Below are 18,986 nucleotides of genomic sequence, written 5' to 3'. Positions count from 1 at the left end.
GGGAGCTTTAAAGACTAATTAATGTTTGGGTCCCACCACCAGATTCTGATATGTTCTGTGATTGGACTGGAGTGTAGTCTGGACGTTGAGGGGTTTAAGGCTCCACGGGTCATTCTCATTTGCAGCGGTTGCTGAGTGCCATTATTGCCTCTCCTTGTGAGATGCCTGCCTTACCCAGACCAATAACCAGGAATTTTGTCCCAGGTCTTTCAGCCATTTTTGCAGAGTTAGTACCACTTTTGCTGTCAAATTGACATTGTCATAAACTTTTCATTAATATACTGCCATTTCGATTCCTTCCAAATGAAACAATACAGAAGACAAGGTGAAAGAATAACTCTTTTAAGCTCATATTTAACCAACTGTTTATTGTATTTCATATAAATAAGAAACCTAATTGTGCAATACAATGACTGAAATGTGTAAAAATGTAGCAAATAGGATTGTTTCATTGCCCAAGAAGCAGCAGCCAAAAGATTCTTTATACCATCTTTTACTAAATCTACCCACTGTCTTGCTTTTGTTAATAAAGCATCCATGGCATGTTTATACCATATGCTGATTCCATAGTTTGAAAGGGGATTTGAGTTTATCAGTCTTGAAATTCTACCATTATTTTCTAAGGTGTCCTCAGATGAGAAAAGTTGTTTGTACCAATGGGGAAACTTAAATTCTAGGACAGTTACTACAGTAGTTGTGCTGCTCCTAAGCATCTTATAACCACAAGTCTAGTATTTATTTGCTGAATCAGGAATGGGAAGTGGGAACTGATTCTAATAGGGTAAATCATGGGAAGAATTCAAATGGCAGTGATGGTATTTTGTGCAGAAAGAGATTGCCTAAATAATTATTGAATTATAAAATCTTAGTAATGCAGTAACAAAATCTCTGCTAATACTGTCTCTTTCTGAGTTTATAGAGCAGAGGTTTTTTTCTCATCTTAGTTTTATTTCTTTGACTATTAAGAGAATTGATTACATATTAGACAGATGTTTTAACGGTAAAAGCATTACCCTAGGAATTATAATAGCTTGTTTTTCAGCCTTTGTTGAAGTGAAGAATTAACTAGAATATTTTTCTTTGTATGTTCTAACAGGCACCAGAAGTCATCAGAATGCAAGATAAAAATCCATACAGCTTTCAGTCAGATGTATATGCATTTGGGATTGTTCTGTATGAATTGATGACTGGACAGTTACCTTATTCAAATATCAATAACAGGGACCAGGTAAATATTTACCACCTCTTGGTGTTTATTTTACCATCTGTATACAAGGCTCCAGGTAGTTGTAAAAAATAAGTGTTAACTTCTGGGTAAGCATGAAGGATAGAACTCTTGATTTTTGTTACCAGTTTTAGAAATCGTTTGTATACTTTTGGCAGTAATAGCAACACGTAAGTCCTTTCCTTAGAATATCAGTCATAAATGTTACAATGGAATAAAATTCCTGATTTTCTGACTAGAAACTACAGATACAACAATGGATATTTCTTGACCATAGCACAGTTAGAAGAATGAGCTCTGCTACTGTAGCATCTGGGCATTATACTGTTCACTGTATCACAGTTGTGCTGTCAGAACAGGCAGTCAGCTATGAGCTTCTTTATATTAAATTCTTTTAGAATTACTAAGGTTTCTTGAAATCTTTAATTTTTAAAACTAGGTAAATGGAAGGAATCACGCTTTGATTTTTCTATAATGAGAATTCTAGTAGGAGGGTAATTTTTTACTTCTTTCCTTCCTCAGCTCCTGTTCCCTGTCCCTTACCTTCCAAAAGGTACTAACATAGCCTCATGGAGCTCTTAGCCTTTTCTATCTCTGCCTCAGTAAGCTCGCTTAGACTTTTAAAATTGGCCAAGAAAAGTGAATTGTCTTTACTAAAATTACCTTGAATAACTACATTTTAAAAGGTTTGTGAATGTGTGTGTAGAGAGATTACAACAGTTACCCTGTTAATATATTAAAAACACTAGTTGACCACATAAACTCTAATTAAAGAATATTTATCCTTTATGCTGTGATTTGCCTCAGAACCACCTGGGAATTTTGTTTAAAAATGGGGATACTGGTGCAGATTCTAATTAAATGGGGAGGAGCCAATCACCTGCATTTTTTTCTGTTTCCCAGGTGATTCCAATACAGACCAAAGTTGAGAATCACCAGTCTAAATAATTTTTTAAAAAAGAGCGTAAACTTTTTAGGTATTTCATCATAACTTCCCAACCTAATGAGATGGTAGTTCTTGTATATAAATATTACTGCTTCATTTAAGTGATTTGGTCTGTTTTGTCAAGAGCTCAACTCTCTCTTTTTGGTGCTAACTCTGAGTAGCTTTCTCACTTCACTGTGATATCGGAGAAATAATCTCTTAAGTTACCATGTACTTTGTGTGTGTACTTATTGAATCACCATATGCCCCTTACACAACAGTGGTCTTGACTGTGTTTGATGGTTTTTAAAAATGGCTACATTTCTACCCAGTTCATTATAAAACTAAATTTTGGTTAGTGTTGGCCTTTCTAACTATTTCATAGCTTTAGAATGTTGAGTCTTAGTTTTGAGTGTGAAACAACATGACTTTGGATCTGATGTTTTAAGCCTGCATGAAACTTAGATTCAGGATGGACTGAAATTTCAGCTAAAGAACATAACTGAAACATTGTTCTTACTGTACTTGTGATAGATCTATATCACTGAAATGGTTGATTTGACAGTGGCAGTCGGGGTAGCTAAATGGTCTCTAATTTACAAGCTTTATGTCCTCTGCCTTTTATAGTCTTATTAATTCGATCATACAGCATAACATCCTGCACCATGTTCACTTTTCCTGTACATAATATTTTTCTGGAGGAATTATGGATTTTTAGTTTAGTTTCAGTTGATTTATCATATAGACTACAAATTAATAAAAATTTATGAACCTAAGATCTGGATGAAATTTATTTGTCAGTGAATACGTTTATCTTAATACAGTAATAAAATTGTAATATAGAAACAAGTATTATCTCCAAAATACGGATAAAAGCATCCCAGAGTTCTGCACTCAACCACTTCTTGGCATTTTAGGTGCTTTGTCCTCCATGGGAGTATAATAAATGATGTGGCAAGGGCTTACTCTCCATGAGAGGAATGTGTGACCAACAGAAGGGTAAGGCCTTTACTAGTTAATTCTTTCTAATAGTATAGTTAGAACCTTCTGGAATTTACTAGTCTGAAACCAAGTTAAGTATTTAATGGAGAAGAAGGAGGTAAAAGAATGATATCCTCTTACAACTACCCCCATTCTGCTTCATTACCCTCTAGTCTACTTTCATCAAATAGTACTTTCTATGAAACTCCACATTTTGAAGAGTTAACTCTGGCCATCCTCAATGAAGTTGCCCTAGGTATTGTTCCATTCATCCTTTGATTTTTCTTTTGCTGTCTGTAATACTTGGATCTCCATGGCTCTCAGATTAGACTTCTGTTTAAGAATCCAGGAATATTCTTTACTATGCAATGTGAATACCATTCCCCTAGACTCTCATGCCCATAGTCTGAGGTGGCAGATTTTGCCTGTAAATTCAGAGCACAGCTGGTAAAGCAGTGTGATGTAATGGCAGGTCTTGGACTCAGGTAGGTAGACTGGTCTACCTACCTCTCTGGGTATCTTTTTTTTCCTTTTTTCTTTTTTCTTTCTTTTTTTTTTTTTCCCAAGACGGAGTCTCGCTCTGTTGCCCAGGCTGGAATGCAGTGGTCTGATCTCAGCTCACTGCAACCTCTGCCTCCTGGGTTCAGTGATTCTTCTGTCTCATCCTCCCGAGTAGCTGGGATTGCAGGCATGCACCACTATGCCCAACTAATTTTTTTGTATTTTTGGTAGAGACGGAGGTTTCACCATGCTGGTCAGGCTGGTCTCGAACTCCCGACCTGATGATCCGCCCGCGTTGGCCTCCCAGAGTGCTGGGATTACAGGTGTGAGCCACTGCACCTGGCCTTTTTTCTTTTTTCAGTTACCCCCAAAATAAGGGAATTCGGCTAAAGAACTTCTTCCAGCTTCAAAAATCAGATTCTTTTCTAAAATAGGTATCTTAGCTCTTTGCAAAGTAGTATGCCTTTTTACCTTTATTCACCCTAGTACTAAAAGTCTGGGAGATCACTTTGTCATCCCCCAACTCTTCTTTATCATTCCAACATTCTTCTCTCTAATCACCCTGTTCTTCCCTCCTTCAGTGCATTTTCTCTTGTAAGTTGGGATTAATAATGTGCTCACTTAAGCTAGGAATATTGACTATACCTTTATGGCTTTCTTTTCTTGGAGCAGAAGTGCTGTGTCTTCTTCGAAGAATAGATAGCATATATCCGTTATTTCAAGTGTATTCCAGTTATAATTGCTGCATAACAAACCACCCAGAATGTAGTAGCTTAAAATATGAATCTGTAGGTTGGGCTGTTCTCAGTGAGAAAGATTCTTACCAGTTTCACACCGTATTGACTAGAGTAGGTATACTGGGTGTTAAAAGGATCTACTCGAAAGTGGCTCATTCACATATCTGGCAAGTTGGTGCTAGCTAGAAGCCAGAAGCTCAGTTATTCTCCACATGAGCCTTTCCTTGCGGACCTCTTTGCAGGTCTTCGAGGACCTCTTCATTGGTCTTCCTCACAGCATGGTGGCTAGGTTCTAAGCACAAGATCTGAAGAAACAGGAACTAAGTACTAGTCTCTTATCAACAGGCAAATTATTTTAATAGAAAATGTTTTCAATACCAACTATATACAAAGCACTGTGGAATATAGAAAGATTCAAAATGAATAAAAGAAAACACAGGCTCTGCTCTCTCAATGGCATGTGCAGTCCTGTTGAGGCTGTGCTGGGGGTGATACTGAAAATGAGCAGGCATGAGCTCCGGTAATACCATGGAGTGAATGACAGGGTCGAGACACCAGGAGTACTGAGTGTGGATTGAAAGTATGAAGAATCAGTCCCAGAATTTCAAGCCAAAGTATTGGTTTCGTTGTGTATGTGCCACATGAATCTTCTGTCCATGAATAACATCCAGGAAGAACATTCCCTTTTTTCTTCTTTCTGTTTCTTCATCAGTCAGCCTCTGCACCCCACCCCAGCAGATACTGAAAGTTGCCTGCTTTGTGCTCTGCACTAACTAAATTCTGTGGGATGTTTAAAAACATGAGAGTTGTCTTTGATTTTTTTTTCTCACATTCCTCCTGAAAGACTCTTGAAAAACTATGTATCTCCTTGTATATTTTTTAAGTTGGCATCTAAAAGTTTTTATCTTAAGTTTAAATAATTGCAAAGAATGTAATTTCCAGTATATTCTATTAACATTTTAAAATAAGACTATCTTAGAGAGAGAGATATATACATATATATATATCCCTCTTTTTGAAATATATGCATCAGAATCTTAAAACCATACTGATTTTATGCCTATTAAAAAATACTGAAGCTCTTCATTAATTTCTGGAAGTTTTACATGTTTCCTTTTTTCTCTTCAAACTATTTGTATTGTTTCTCACAGAAGTTCATCCTAATGTAACATTTGTATGTTTTAAAGCCTTTTATTGACTACCTAAGTTACATCTCTGCAATAAAAATATGTATATAAGTTTAAATTTAGAATTTTACAAAATTGTGACTTCAAGCTCTGATTAGTAATTTTTTAAATTCTGAATTACGTCTTTGTTGCAAGTAATATATAGCTGATGAAAGTAGCATATAAGTTTTGATATATGGAAACATAGAAGGTAAAATTATATTGGAAATATGTATCTTAATGATATGGGGCTTTTCTTTTCCCTTCAATTAATGTATGTATCTGTGGATAAATACAGCTTTTTTGCTAGGACACTAGATACTAAGACTTAGTATTTATTCTTTCCATATTTCATTTTTAAAGAGGTAAATACTGAGAAATTTTATCTAAATTATAAGAAGATGACAAAGGCAGGAGTTTTGTTGTAACCACATGCAGAGTTTAGTGGTCCCCAAGACCAGCTTCAGGTTTGTTAAAAGGACTCACTGAAAACTCACTGAAAGCTGCTCAAGACTCACTGACAACTGTTAAATTCACAGTTACAGTTTATTACGATGAAAGAATACAGATTAAAATTAACAAGGGAAGAGACCCATAGGACAGAATTCAGGAGCGTTCTTGTTGGAGCTTCCTGTCACCCTCTCCCAATGGAGCTGTGGACAGATCTTCCAGTAGCAATGTATGACAACACACATGGATTGTTGCCAACCAGGGAAGCTCACCTGAGCCTTGGAGTCTAGAGTTTTTATTGGGATTCAGTCACATAGATATGATTAATCACCTGCGGGGCTGACCTTAGTTTCCAGCTCCTGCAGAGGTCAAGCTGATGCCACATGACCCAGAGCCCTCTATAAATCACATTGTTAGCATAGACTATCTGGCATGGCCCATGGCCCCCAAATAAACAGACACTCTTATCAGGCAGGACATTTTAAGGGCTTAGTGATTACCTCCCAGGAGCCAGGAGCAAAGGCTAGCTCTCTCTTTGAGCAGGGTTAATTCTTTACCACATACTATATCACTCAGTCATTTGAGCTCATTCCTATAATGTACCAAAATTTACTTAGTAACTTGTCATTAAAAATGTTTTAAAAGCTCAGCTGACATTTCAATTAATATTTTTGAAAGTAAAGAGTTGAAAACCAACAGATTTGTTTCCCATTCGTTGGAGCCCAGTTCGACACCAGTATTTAGAAATGTCGGCCGGGCGCGGTGGCTCAAGCCTGTAATCCCAGCACTTTGGGAGGCCGAGACGGGCGGATCATGAGGTCAGGAGATCGAGACCATCCTGGCTAACACGGTGAAACCCCGTCTCTACTAAAAAATACAAAAAACTAGCCGGGCGAAGTGGCGGGTGCCTGTATTCCCAGCTACTGGGGAGGCTGAGGCAGGAGAATGGCGTGAACCCGAGAGGAGGAGCTTGCAGTGAGCTGAGATCCGTTCACTGCACTCCAGCCTGGGTGACAGAGCAAGACTCCGTCTCAAAAAAAAAAAAAGAAATATCTCTTTGTTGCCCCAGAGGTTTTTACACCCTGGGACAATGTATACTATAGTTAGGTTACATATGCGTAAAAGGTGTGCCTTTTGTAAAGTGGTAGAAGGGCAGTTATAACAGGGAAAATGAGAAAGGAAGATAAGTGTTATGCTTCCACTTGAGTGGTTCTCTGGCAAATCACTTTTTTCAAAGGGGATGCCAGTAAGTTGATAGTTGTAGAAATTAATTCCCTTAAAACGACCATGTTGGCTGGGCGTGGTGGCTCACACCTGTAACCCCAGCACTTTGGGAGGCTGAGGCGGGTGGATCACATAAGGTCTGGAGTTCAAGACTAGCCTGGCCAACATGGTGAAACCCCATCTCTACTAAAAAAATACAAACATTAGCTGGGCATGGTGATGTGCACCTATAATCCAGCTACTGGGGAGGCTGAGGCAGGAGAATCTCTTGAACCCAGGAGGGGGAGGTTGCAGTGAGCTGCAATCATACCACTGCACTCCAGCCTGGGCAATAGAGCAAGACTCTGTCTCAAATTTAAAAAAAAAAAAAAAAAAAAAAAAAACGCACCGTGTATATACCTTTGGCAAAGCCTTCCTGTAACCCCAGGGATACTTGACCCTAATTTAAAGACTACGGACGTATGACATGGCTAATCAGCTAGCAAAAAGTTATCACTCACCTTAATGAATAGTTAACTTAAACATTGAAAACCTCCTGTATCCACAAGGTTATGTTAAATACTGGTGGTAGTGGTGTTATAGATATTTTTTAAGTTGTTTTTTTTTTTTTTTTGAGACAGTCTCGCTCTGTTGCCCAGGCTGGAGTGTAGTGGCACAATCTCAGCTTACTGCAACCTCTGCCTCTTGGGTTCAAGCAGTTCCTGGCCTCAGCCTCCCACGTAGCTGGGACTACAGGCACTCGCTGCCACGCCCAGCTAATTTTTATATTTTTAGTAGAGACAGGGTTTCATCATCTTGGCCAGGCTGGTCTTGAACTCCTAGACCTCATGATCTACCCTCCTCGGCCTCCCAAAGTGCTGGGATTACAGGCGTGAGCCACTAAGCCTGGCTTCTTTAAGAATTTTTTAAAAACACATATGTATGAGTCACAATCTCTCTGCCCGAGCACCTATAGTCTCATTGGAGAACTTAGATAAGAAACATACCACAAAAAGATTAATAACCACACAAGGCAGTAAATGATCATCACAGCTAGTGGTGGGAAGGAGGACCATTATTACTTCTAGGTGTATAAAGAAAGGTATGATAAGCATGGTTACCTTTCAGTTAGGCCTTGATTCATCTGGATTTCAGGTAGCTGGCGAAGGGGTGAGGGAGGGCATTACAAGCACAGTAGGAGCAGCGGCAATAAAAAAGTTAAAAGTGGCGTCGTGTTGGGATAGTCTTCTCTACAAATCATCTGTTACTTACTTAACTATATTATCTCAGGCAAGTTACTTAATTTATTTGAGCTTTGGATTCCTTATCTGTAAAACGGGATCAACACCACCCTTGTAGAATTCTTTTTTGAGTATTAAATTAGATGATATCTAGAATCCAAGTGTCCCAAAGTTTTTTGGCCTTTCGGGGCTATCTTTTCCATTGATAGCCAGGTAAGAATACCTGAATTGCTGTCCATACTATATGACTATAGGCACTCCAGATCCTTTCTCTCAACTTTGAAGACCCCTATTCAAAGTGCTTTACATTCTCCTGGCTGTTGCTTATCACCTGTTGCTCCAAGGTATTATTCCAGGTTACTCCCAGGATTCTAAGACTGCTGTCTTCCATTAAAATGATGATGTTTTGATGGTGTAGCTTCAGTAGGGGGCATTGTGAAAGAAAACTGTACTCCCCTCAATTCAGTATCTCTTTCCAAGGTTCATCCTTTAACCTCTACTATATAGAGACCACATTGCAATCAAAGCTTTACTAATGCCTGGCAGTTAAACAAGGGTCATTACAACACCAAACAGGAAATAACACAATGTATCAAGCTTGGCCGTTTCTAAAATTCATCAGCTCTGCCCTGTAGCGGGGATCTCTTACGGGCTTTCAATCCACTTTACCCTCTACTCTCCACCTGTTGCACCTATTTCCTCTAAGACCAAAAGCCCTTCTCTTAGGCTGTCCTCCCTGAGTCCCAAGACTCCTAATATCTATCCCTGCCTGCCCTCAAAAGAGGCAAAATATTAGGAAATTAAGAAATTAGAAAAAATTATAAATCTCCGAATCCAGAGAAGACAAGCCTTTTTATTTCATTAAACAGATTTTAGCTCCTACTGGCTTCCCCTTCTCTCCTCTGGGGGAGGCTCTGGTTTGTATAACCAAGTGGTCCATTAGCATTTCCACAATAAAAGGGCTTAAGATGCAGATGCCAAAAAAAACTGATAAAATGTTAGCCTTTTTGGTTTTCCCTACATATATGTAAAGGACTTACCACAATATCCAACAACAAGATGTGCTGAATGATTTTTTTTCTTTTTTAAAGTAAAAAAGAGACACTGTCAGATCTGTTTTAGATGGTTACCCTGTGATTGGGAAAATGGACTAGATAAGGAGAGACCAAAAGCAGGGGAGCAATTAGAGAACCTTTGCCACAGTCCAGCAATCATGAAGATTTGAGCTTGCAGCTCCTTTTGTGGGTTCCCTACAATCTATGATGTAGCATTGGTTTTTTAAAACTTTTTATTGAGGTGTAGTACATACATCATAAGCTGTAAATGTACAGCTTATTGTGTTTTCAGTGAATATGAAGTATATTTTTCAACGTATCTACAAGGTTGAATTATTTCCCTTTTTTTTCTCTCTCCAGATAATTTTTATGGTGGGACGAGGATACCTATCTCCAGATCTCAGTAAGGTACGGAGTAACTGTCCAAAAGCCATGAAGAGATTAATGGCAGAGTGCCTCAAAAAGAAAAGAGATGAAAGACCACTCTTTCCCCAAGTAAGAAAAAGCTTCATGCTATCCAAAAGAACAGACTAACATTCATAGACAGATTTCTGAGCACTTTTTTGGGCACACAGTCTGTATTTCGTGAGTTTGGATTCTATGTGCAGACTCCAGACAAGTAAACATATTAAGATGGTTTCCTGAGGGTTGAGCAGTGGTACACCTAAAAATTTGGGGTCCCAATACAAAATATTCAGAAAGACTCTGCATTTGTCCATCAGTTCTCAGACTTCTCGGTCTTTGAATTCTTTTACATGTTTAAAAATTATCGAAGACCACCCCCGCCCCCGCAAAGAGCTTTTGTTTATGTAAGTTTTAATTACCTTATTACAAATTAAAACTATATTTTTAAAAATTTATGAATTAAACATAATAAACCAATATCTTAAATAATATTTAGGAAAAAACAGTTCTATTATCTAAGAGAAAAAAATTAGTGAGGAGTTGCATTGTTTTACTTTTTTTGCAAATCCCTTTGCAAAAAGAAGACAGCTGGATTCTCAGCTTTTGCACTCACATTGCAATATCTCACATCATGTCATCCATAAAAACTCTACTTAACGCTTGTAAAACAATGGCAGTAAAAAAGGCAAATGATATCTTATTGTTATTACAAAAATAGTTTTGACCTCATGGATCCCCTGGTGGTCCACAGACCACATTTTGTGAACCACTGCTTTATTTCTTCTTGGTGGTAAACAGATTCAAGCTTTCCTTTAATACTAGGTCTTTTTGAGGGGCATTTCTGCCTGGTGCAGAAAAAAGAAAAGGCAATAAGACAGTTGTCAGCTCAGCCTGCCTTCACCTAATTCTTGATAACTCATTGCTTTTTTTTTTTTTTTTCCATGTTGGATAAAGCCTTAAGTTAATAAGTCTTAGAAAGAACTGTAACTAAGGCCAGGCGTGGTGACTCATGCCCGTAATCCCAACATTTTGGGAGGCCAAGGCAGGCAGATCACTTGAGGTCAGGAGTTCGAGACCAGCCTGGCCAACATGGCAAAACCCCATCTCTACTAAAAATACAAAAATTAGCTGGGGATGGTGGCAGGAGCCTGTAATCCCAGCCACTCAGGAGGCTGAGGCATGAGAGTCACCTGAACCCAGGAGGTGGAGATTGCAGTGAGCTGAGGTGACGCCACTGCACTCCAGCCAGGGTGACAGAATGAGACTGTCTCAAAAAAAAAAAAAAAAAAATCTAAATACCTCAACTAGCTTACAGAGTTTAGCTGTAGTAGATATTGTATTATAAATGCAATGTTTTCTGATACTTAGGGAGCTCCTGATAACACTGGATAAATATGCCTTCATGAATCAGTACAGTTTCAAGTGGGAAGTGCTGTTTCCCATAGTAACCCTGCTACCCTAATTACTGGAGTGTTCATTTATGAACTCTTAGGCCTTCGAATGCCCAATCCTAGCTGGGTAACTCAGACAGAAGTCACTGTTACTGGAATGAGATTCACTCATCCTTTATTTTTAAATCTAAAAAACATTCTTCTCTAAAGAATGAAAGAAGGTAAAATTGATGGTTTTTAACAAGTCTCTCAGGGTGTTGCCTAAGAAAAGAAAGGGAAAGCTAAGTGGTTCAGTGGGTAGATATAAGTTTCATTTTTCAGGGTTCAAAGTTACTGTTCCTTTGAGGAAGAGTTTTTATTTTTTTATTTGTTTCTCTAAGTCAGGAAACCTCTGAGTTGAGACTGTCCTGGTGAGAGACCAGTGCTGCTGACCAGCTTCAGCATGACCCTCTCCCATGTTCCCTTTTCACATCATGGTGCTCGGGTTTCTTACTTAGCATGGTTGATTGACATTAATAATGCAAAGTACATCCTTAGGCCTACTTTTAAAATGATATTAAAAGGGGCAAAATGCTTAGCTCATACTTCTAAATATAACATTTCATTAATTACATGGTTTCAAAAACTGAAGTACGTATGTGAACTTTCCAGATTATTGGAGGCTGTCCCTTTTAAGTGTTATTTTAAAATTTTTGTTACAGGATATCTTTTCACACCCTATTGTTATGTGCCACATAAATTTTAGATGGCTAAAGATCTATATATTTTTAAAAATATAAAATATGAAATCATTTTTATAGTTTTGAGGTAGGAAAGCCTTCCTTAATAGACAAAATTCAGAAGGAAAAAATTAGCAGATGTGAGTACATTAAAAATGTTTAAACTTCTATATAGAAAAATAATATTGAAAGATAAAGAGAATAATTGTAGCATATATAACAAAAAGTGAATGTTTATAATATACAAAGGATTCCTTCAAATCAGTAAGTAAAAAACAATAGAAAATGGGCAAAGGGAATATGAACAGGTGATTCACATAATTAATACAAATGGTGAATGAATTTAGGGAAAGGTATAAAGATGTCCATGGCGGTCAGTAAAATGCAAAGACACACAACAGTGAAATATATTTTAATTTTGCCTCTCAGGTTGGTAATATCCAGCACTGGGAACAATGTTGGGAAGTGAGGAGAAGAGCATTCTTTCTAAAATTTTAAAGGTTTGGTGGGAGGCACCATTTTGGAAGAACTTGGTAGAATCCATAAATTCAAAGTACTTCTTTTTTTTTTTTTTTTTTGAGACGGAGTCTTGCTCTGTGCCCCAGGCTGGAGTGCAGTGGCGCGATCTCGGCTCACTGCAAGCTCCGCCCCCCCGGGTTCACGCCATTCTCCTGCCCCAGCCTCCCGAGTAGCTGGGACTACAGGCGCCCGCCGCCTCGCCCGGCTAATTTTCTTGTATTTTTAGTAGAGACGGGGTTTCACCGCGTTAGCCAGGATGGTCTCGATCTCCTGACCTCGTGATCCGCCCGTCTCGGCCTCCCAAAGTGCTGGGATTACAGGCTTGAGCCACCGCGCCCGGCCAATTCAAAGTACTTCTAAAAATCTGTGCTATGTAACCTATTTCATAAGTATTCAGATCTATATAAGAATGTTTACTGTAATAAGAAAAAGACATTAAGATTTAGTTTTGTATTGATGACATAGATATTGGTGAGAGAAAAAGAAAACAAGACAGAAAACAAAATGTAGTATGATACCCTTTTTTTTTTTTTTTTTTTTTTTAAATAGGCAGAGCCTGTTCTGTTGCCCAGGCTGGAGTGCAGTAATATGATCATAGCCCACTGCAGCCTCAAACTCCTGGGCTCAAGCAATCCTCTCACCTCAGCCTCCTAAGTAGCTGGGACTGCAAGTGCCCATTACCACACCCAGCTAATTTCTTGTGGTGGTGGTGGTGGTGGCGGTGGTGGTGGTGGTTGTAGAGACAGACTCTGACTATGTTGCCCAGGCTGGTCTTGAACTCCTGGGCTCAAGCGATCCTCTGGCCTCAGCCTCCCAAAGTGCTGGGATTACAGGCATGAGCCCCAGTGCCCAGGCTGACAACCACTTTAAAAGGTTGTACAGAGGCCAGGCGCGGTGGCTCACACCTGTAATCCCCGCACTTTGGGAGGCCAAAGCAGGCGGATCACTTGAGGTTGGGAGTTCAAGACCAGCCTGACCAACATGGAGAAACCCTGACTCTATTAAGAATACAAAATTAGCCAGGCATGGTGGCACATGCCTGTAATCCCAGCTACTCGGGAGGCTGGGGTAGGGAAATCGTTTGAACCCAGAAGGTAGAGGTTTTGGTGAGCCGAGATTGTGCCATTGCACTCCAGCCTGGGCAATGAGAGTGAAATTCTGTCTCAAAAAAAAAAAAAAAATGTTGTACAGGTGGGCTCTGTTTTCATAGATGTATTTTTATACATAAAAAAGGTACTGAAGAGGCCAGGCGCAGTGACTCACACCTGTAATCCCAGCACTTTGGGAGGCCAAGGTGGGTGGATCACTTGAGGTCAGGAGTTCGAGACCAGCCTGGGCAACATGGTGAAACCTGTCTCTACTAAAAATACAAAATTAGCCGGGCTTGGTGGCACATGCCTGTGATCCCAGCTACTCGGGAGGCTGAGACAGGAGAATCACTTAAACCTGGGAGGCAGAGGTTGTGGTGAGCTGAGATTGTGCCAATGCACTCCAGCCTGGACAATAGAGTGAGACTCAGTCTCAAAAAAAAAAAAAAAAAAAAAAAAAAGATACAGAAGAAAGTATAGACTCCAACAGTAGTTATCCCTGGAGAGCAGGATTTGAGAGCCTTATACTCTTTATACATTTCTATAGTATTTTAATTCTTATCTGCATGCTATACTTGGAATTTAAAATTTTTTGCAACTGCTTCTTTTTCTTATATTAATCATCATAAAGATTACTTTTTTAAAAATACAAGTTTAACTTTTGAAAACAATTTTCAGCCAGGTGTGATGGCTGGTGTCTGTAATCCCAGCCCTTTGGGAGGCTGAGGCAGGCAGATCACCTGAGGTCAGGAGTTTGAGACCAGCCTGGCCAACTTGGTGAAACCCTGTCTCTACCAGAAATACAAAAATGTAGCTGGGTATGGTGGTGGGCACCTGTAATCCCAGCTACTCGGGAGGCGGAGGCAGGAGAATCGCTTGAACCCAGGAGGCGGAGGTTGCAGTGAGCTGAGATTGTGCCACTGCACTATAGCCTGGGCAGCAAGAGTGAGACTCCCTCTCAAAAAAAAAGAAAAAAAAAATTGATATCTCAGGACAATAACAAAAGTAATAATAATAGCTGCTAAAGTTTTACTGAATGCTTATTATAGGCCAGACATTATGCCAAGCCCTTTAAACACATATTTTGTGATTATGAACATGCATTATCATGCTGTATGCCTTCAAGGATTATAACCTGTTTCTTTGTACCTTAAAATTGTGAATTTCTGCATTTTATGTATTGGGGTCTGTTTGTCGAGTTCTCCTCTCTTTGCTCTTGGGTTGTCACCTGTCATTTCTCATGTGCTACTAGCACTCTGGGTCCATGGGGTTCTGCTTTTCATTAGGTGTATGTAAAACATTTCCCATTGCTAGGTTCCTTTAAAGGGCAAGTAGCTGTGATAGTTCTGTTAGGAGACAGTCATATAGTGCTTTACTTATTTATACTCCATCTTCTTCCCAACAGAGACTTGTGGTCTATAACAAAAAGGTGTAAAATTGGTTTTAAATTTCTATTATTTACTGTTTCAAGACTAACAAATGATCTAAAATATAAAAAAAAGCTGACTAAGAATTATTCTCCCCATTTAATTTACAGGGATAGTTTCTTCTTAAGAAAAAATACCAGTTCTTTACAAATATTTTCCCAAGCATTTATGACAATACTGAAAACAATGTAAGATTTCAGTTGCTTTCTTGTAAAGTGTGATGGGACTCTTAAAGATTTATACCACACAGATTTTCATTCTTCTTTCTGTTTTTTCTTTTTCTTTTTTTCTTTCTTTTTTTTTTCTTTTTTCTTTTTTTTTTTTCTTTTCTTTTTTTTTTCTTTTTTTTTCTTTTTTTTTTTTTGTAGATTCTCGCCTCTATTGAGCTGCTGGCCCGCTCATTGCCAAAAATTCACCGCAGTGCATCAGAACCCTCCTTGAATCGGGCTGGTTTCCAAACAGAGGATTTTAGTCTATATGCTTGTGCTTCTCCAAAAACACCCATCCAGGCAGGGGGATATGGTGCGTTTCCTGTCCACTGAAATAAATGAATGAGAGAGTTCAGGAGAGTAGCAACAAAAGGAAAATAAATGAACATATGTTTGCTTATATGTTAAATTGAATAAAACATTCTTTTTTTTTTAAGGTGAACCAAAGAACACTTGTGTGGTTAAAGACTAGATATAATTTTTCCCCAAACTAAAATTTATACTTAACATTGGATTTTTAACATCCAAGGGTTAAAATATATAGACATTGCTAAAAATTGGCAGAGCCTCTTCTAGAGGCTTTACTTTCTGTTCTGGGTTTGTTTCGTTCACTTGGTTATTTTAAGTGTTAAACTTCAGTTTCTCATGCAACTTTTGTTACCAGCTATCACATGTCCACTAGGGACTCCAGAAGAAGACCCTACCAGTGCCTGTGTTTGCAGGTGAGAAGTTGGCAGTCGGTTAGCCTAGGTTAGATAAGGCAAACTGAGCAGATCGTAATTTAGGAAGTCAGTAGAATTTAATAATTATTATTATTAATACTTTTTCCATAACTGTTTCTTTTTATAACAATTTGGAAAATGTGGATGTCCTTTATTTCCTTGAAGCAATAAACTAAGTTTCTTTTTATAAATTTTGAGTGCAGGTGACCAAAAATATTGCTAAGGAGTGGCATGTTTGACATGAGTAAAATGTCTTAACTTTGGATTTTTAGCAGGAAAATGTTATAAATTGGAGTTTCTTTTAAATAGCTTTTTTTTAAAATACATTAAGGATGTCTTGCTCACGTAGAAGTCAAATTTCATTGCAAATGCATTGCTGCCTTCATACCCAATCCCTCCCCTACAAAAAATCTTCACAGAATTCTGTGAGAACTTTTAGGTGTGTTTTTCTTTGAGATACCTATCTGGTTGCCAAACACCAGGTAATAGATTTTTTAAGTTGTTATTAGATTATCTTTACCTCTCATGATGCATATTTTAGCAATCACTTTGTCATTGTGTCTCATGTTCTGTCCTCCTTATATTCTTTGCCCAGCAAGATTCCACTTATGATGAATGAATGCTCTTCACCTTTTTGCATTCCATGGTATGAAGTATTTGTTAGGGTTCTTTAATACTTATAGATTGTTGTGTAGAAAATGACTGTAATGTGGTGGTCAGTGTATTCTTACTGTGATTCAGAGGGAATCCTTTGTAGAAAGCAACAGCACGTGGTCCTGTCAAAGATTTGGCCATCTCTACTTACTGTCAGCCTCTTAACTATATCTTCACTTACTCAATTTGGTTTTGTCATGATTTTTAAATGTAGCCAGTAGTTCAAGGTCCTTCCAGTAAACAGACATCTGTATGAATGCCTCCTTGAAGTCAATAAAGAAGTAAATTGAGAAGACTTTAAATTAATGATAATTTAGTTTTTAAGTGCCCATAAATAAAGTTTTGAAACATTTTCTTTGTTTGAATAGTTAGATGTCATCCAGGAAACCACTCAATAATAATTATAGCAAACCTTTAGCCCCTCATTTGGGTAGCTTAAGATAAGTAATGCCATTATGATTTCAGAATTGATTCATGACTTTAGTTAAGAAAATGAAAAGAAACATTTCTCATATTTAAAAAAAATGATACTAAGGAATAAAGAAATGTAACTATTGGAAAATATCTAAGTATCTGATTTTTAAATCCTCCAGTGGCACTAAAAATATGATTATTAGTAATTGTAAGATAGGGTTTTATTCATTCACAAATAGAAGACTACAAGCATGTAACTAACCAAGTGTTTATAAAATTGACTTTATGGAATGCTCCAAAGGTTTGGCCATTTTGAGGCACAAGGTCAAGGGATCTCTTTGTTGATAGAGCTCCTTCTAGAATTTCCCAGCATACCTGCCTCACTGTTCTTCCTTTCATTCTTCACTCTCTTTTTCTTCTCGGTGCCATCCTGCCTAGGCTCCCATCATCTGCATCTGACGCCTTTCCTTTCTTTCTTTACTAGTCTCCTTTGCAATGGGGCATGGCTAAGCTCTGTAGAACCACTCAGAAACTCATTGTTCCATTCTGTAGCCAGTAAAACATGCCTCCAAAGTAACACAGAGTAATTCTACTCTGTCTTTTAAATTAGGTCGACCAGAAATGTTAGTGAAAGGACATTAAAAATGTGACAGGTGACATGTTTAGCTAATACAGATATGGAGAAATAGGAAACAGTAGAATTAAATGTTTCTCTTTCAGGTTTAATTGTATTTGTTCTTGGGTTTTGTTTTATACTGAGTTTTAAATATATTCTCCAAATAAAAACATTATTTTTTCTAACCATATGTAGAGTTAATCTCTTTGACTAAGTAGTTGAAACAAAAGAACATTTGTTCTTTTGTGACTGCTTTTTTCCTAAAACCTGAGCCCTCATATTTTTTTTTAATTAAAGTTGATTTCCTTCTTCAGTAAGGAAACCTTTTTACAAAATTTGTTTTACCTTTTACAAGTTTTACTAATCAGTAATAGGGAAAAAGATTTGTCTTCTTGATTTTAAGTAGTTTCAGGATCACAGGATGTAATCAGATGCTTCCTGTGTAATCAAATGCTTCCTGTGAATAAATAAATTTATTTATTTTCAGGCATTATACTAGCCATTTAATCTTTTCTATTTATTTGCTTCCTGCCCCTTGGATGGCATATATTAGCCATTTAGATACTAAACTCTAATAGTTAAGCCAATAGTTAAAATTGTCCTCTCTAAAACATTGGCTATTTAATATACCAGCTTAAATGACCTTTCTCGCAAGTGAGTCACTCTTAGTTTAAGAACATTATGTGCCTTTTTAAAAAATACTATGAAATGGTGCTTCATGACAGAAACATTTTACCAGTTATAGTCTTATTTGACTGAAAATTTTTGAGCATTTCTGTAGAACTTTTTACTTTACTAAATATTTCATCTCTCCTGTGACTGTTTTCTCAAAGAATTTAAAAGACCCAATGTGTCTATGCCAGAATGTTTCCCATCCTTTTGAAACTGCCTGGGCCAGGCGTGGTGGCTCATGCTGCAATCCCAGCACTTTTGGAGGCCAAGGTGGGCAGATCGCATGAGCCCAGGAGTTTGAAACAGCCTGGACAACATGGCAAAACCCTATCTCTACAAAAAAATTTTAAAATTAGCCAAGCATAGTGGTGCACAACTGTAGCCCCAGCCACTTGGGAGGCTGACATAGGAGGATCGCTTGAACTTGGGAGGCGGAGGCTGCTGTGAGCCTTCATCATGCCACTGCACTCCAGCCTAGGCAACAAAGCAAAACCCTGTTTCAAAAAAAGAAAAGAAAAAAAGAAACTGCTTGAAAGTCATGACAAAGAGTGTCAGTAGGGGATTTACTCTGGCTGCAGTTGACTTTCTCCTTAAATGTCAAGTAGTGATTAATTTGGGTAAGAAGTAACCTGTTACATTTTTTATAACATACTTTAAGGAATTTAT

General features: G+C 38.0%; 1 protein-coding gene across 11 annotated transcripts in view; it reads left to right on the top strand.

The window, feature by feature from the left end:
- Positions 1-18,986, top strand: part of BRAF (B-Raf proto-oncogene, serine/threonine kinase) — a 202,101-nt gene that overhangs the window by 171,691 nt on the left and 11,424 nt on the right. For 5 of the 11 annotated variants that reach the window (XR_013415650.1, XM_015135078.3, XM_077997569.1 and 2 more), the window contains 3 exons: positions 1,097-1,228; positions 9,845-9,979; positions 15,402-15,555. Coding sequence is in view for 5 of the 11 variants with exons in the window: in XM_015135078.3 (XP_014990564.1) it covers positions 1,097-1,228; positions 9,845-9,979; positions 15,402-15,555 (421 nt within the window). In the remaining 6 variants the exon portion in view is untranslated. Of the gene's footprint in view, positions 1-1,096; positions 1,229-3,067; positions 3,150-9,844; positions 9,980-15,401; positions 15,690-18,986 lie in introns of those variants that run through there. The other 6 variants (XR_013415651.1, XR_001443900.3, XR_013415648.1 and 3 more) reach the window with 3 other exon arrangements.

The sequence above is a fragment of the Macaca mulatta genome, chromosome 3, assembly GCF_049350105.2.
Source record: "Macaca mulatta isolate MMU2019108-1 chromosome 3, T2T-MMU8v2.0, whole genome shotgun sequence".
In the NCBI taxonomy this organism is placed as follows: domain Eukaryota; kingdom Metazoa; phylum Chordata; class Mammalia; order Primates; family Cercopithecidae; genus Macaca; species Macaca mulatta.
This window is presented reverse-complemented; position numbering and strand designations above follow the sequence as displayed.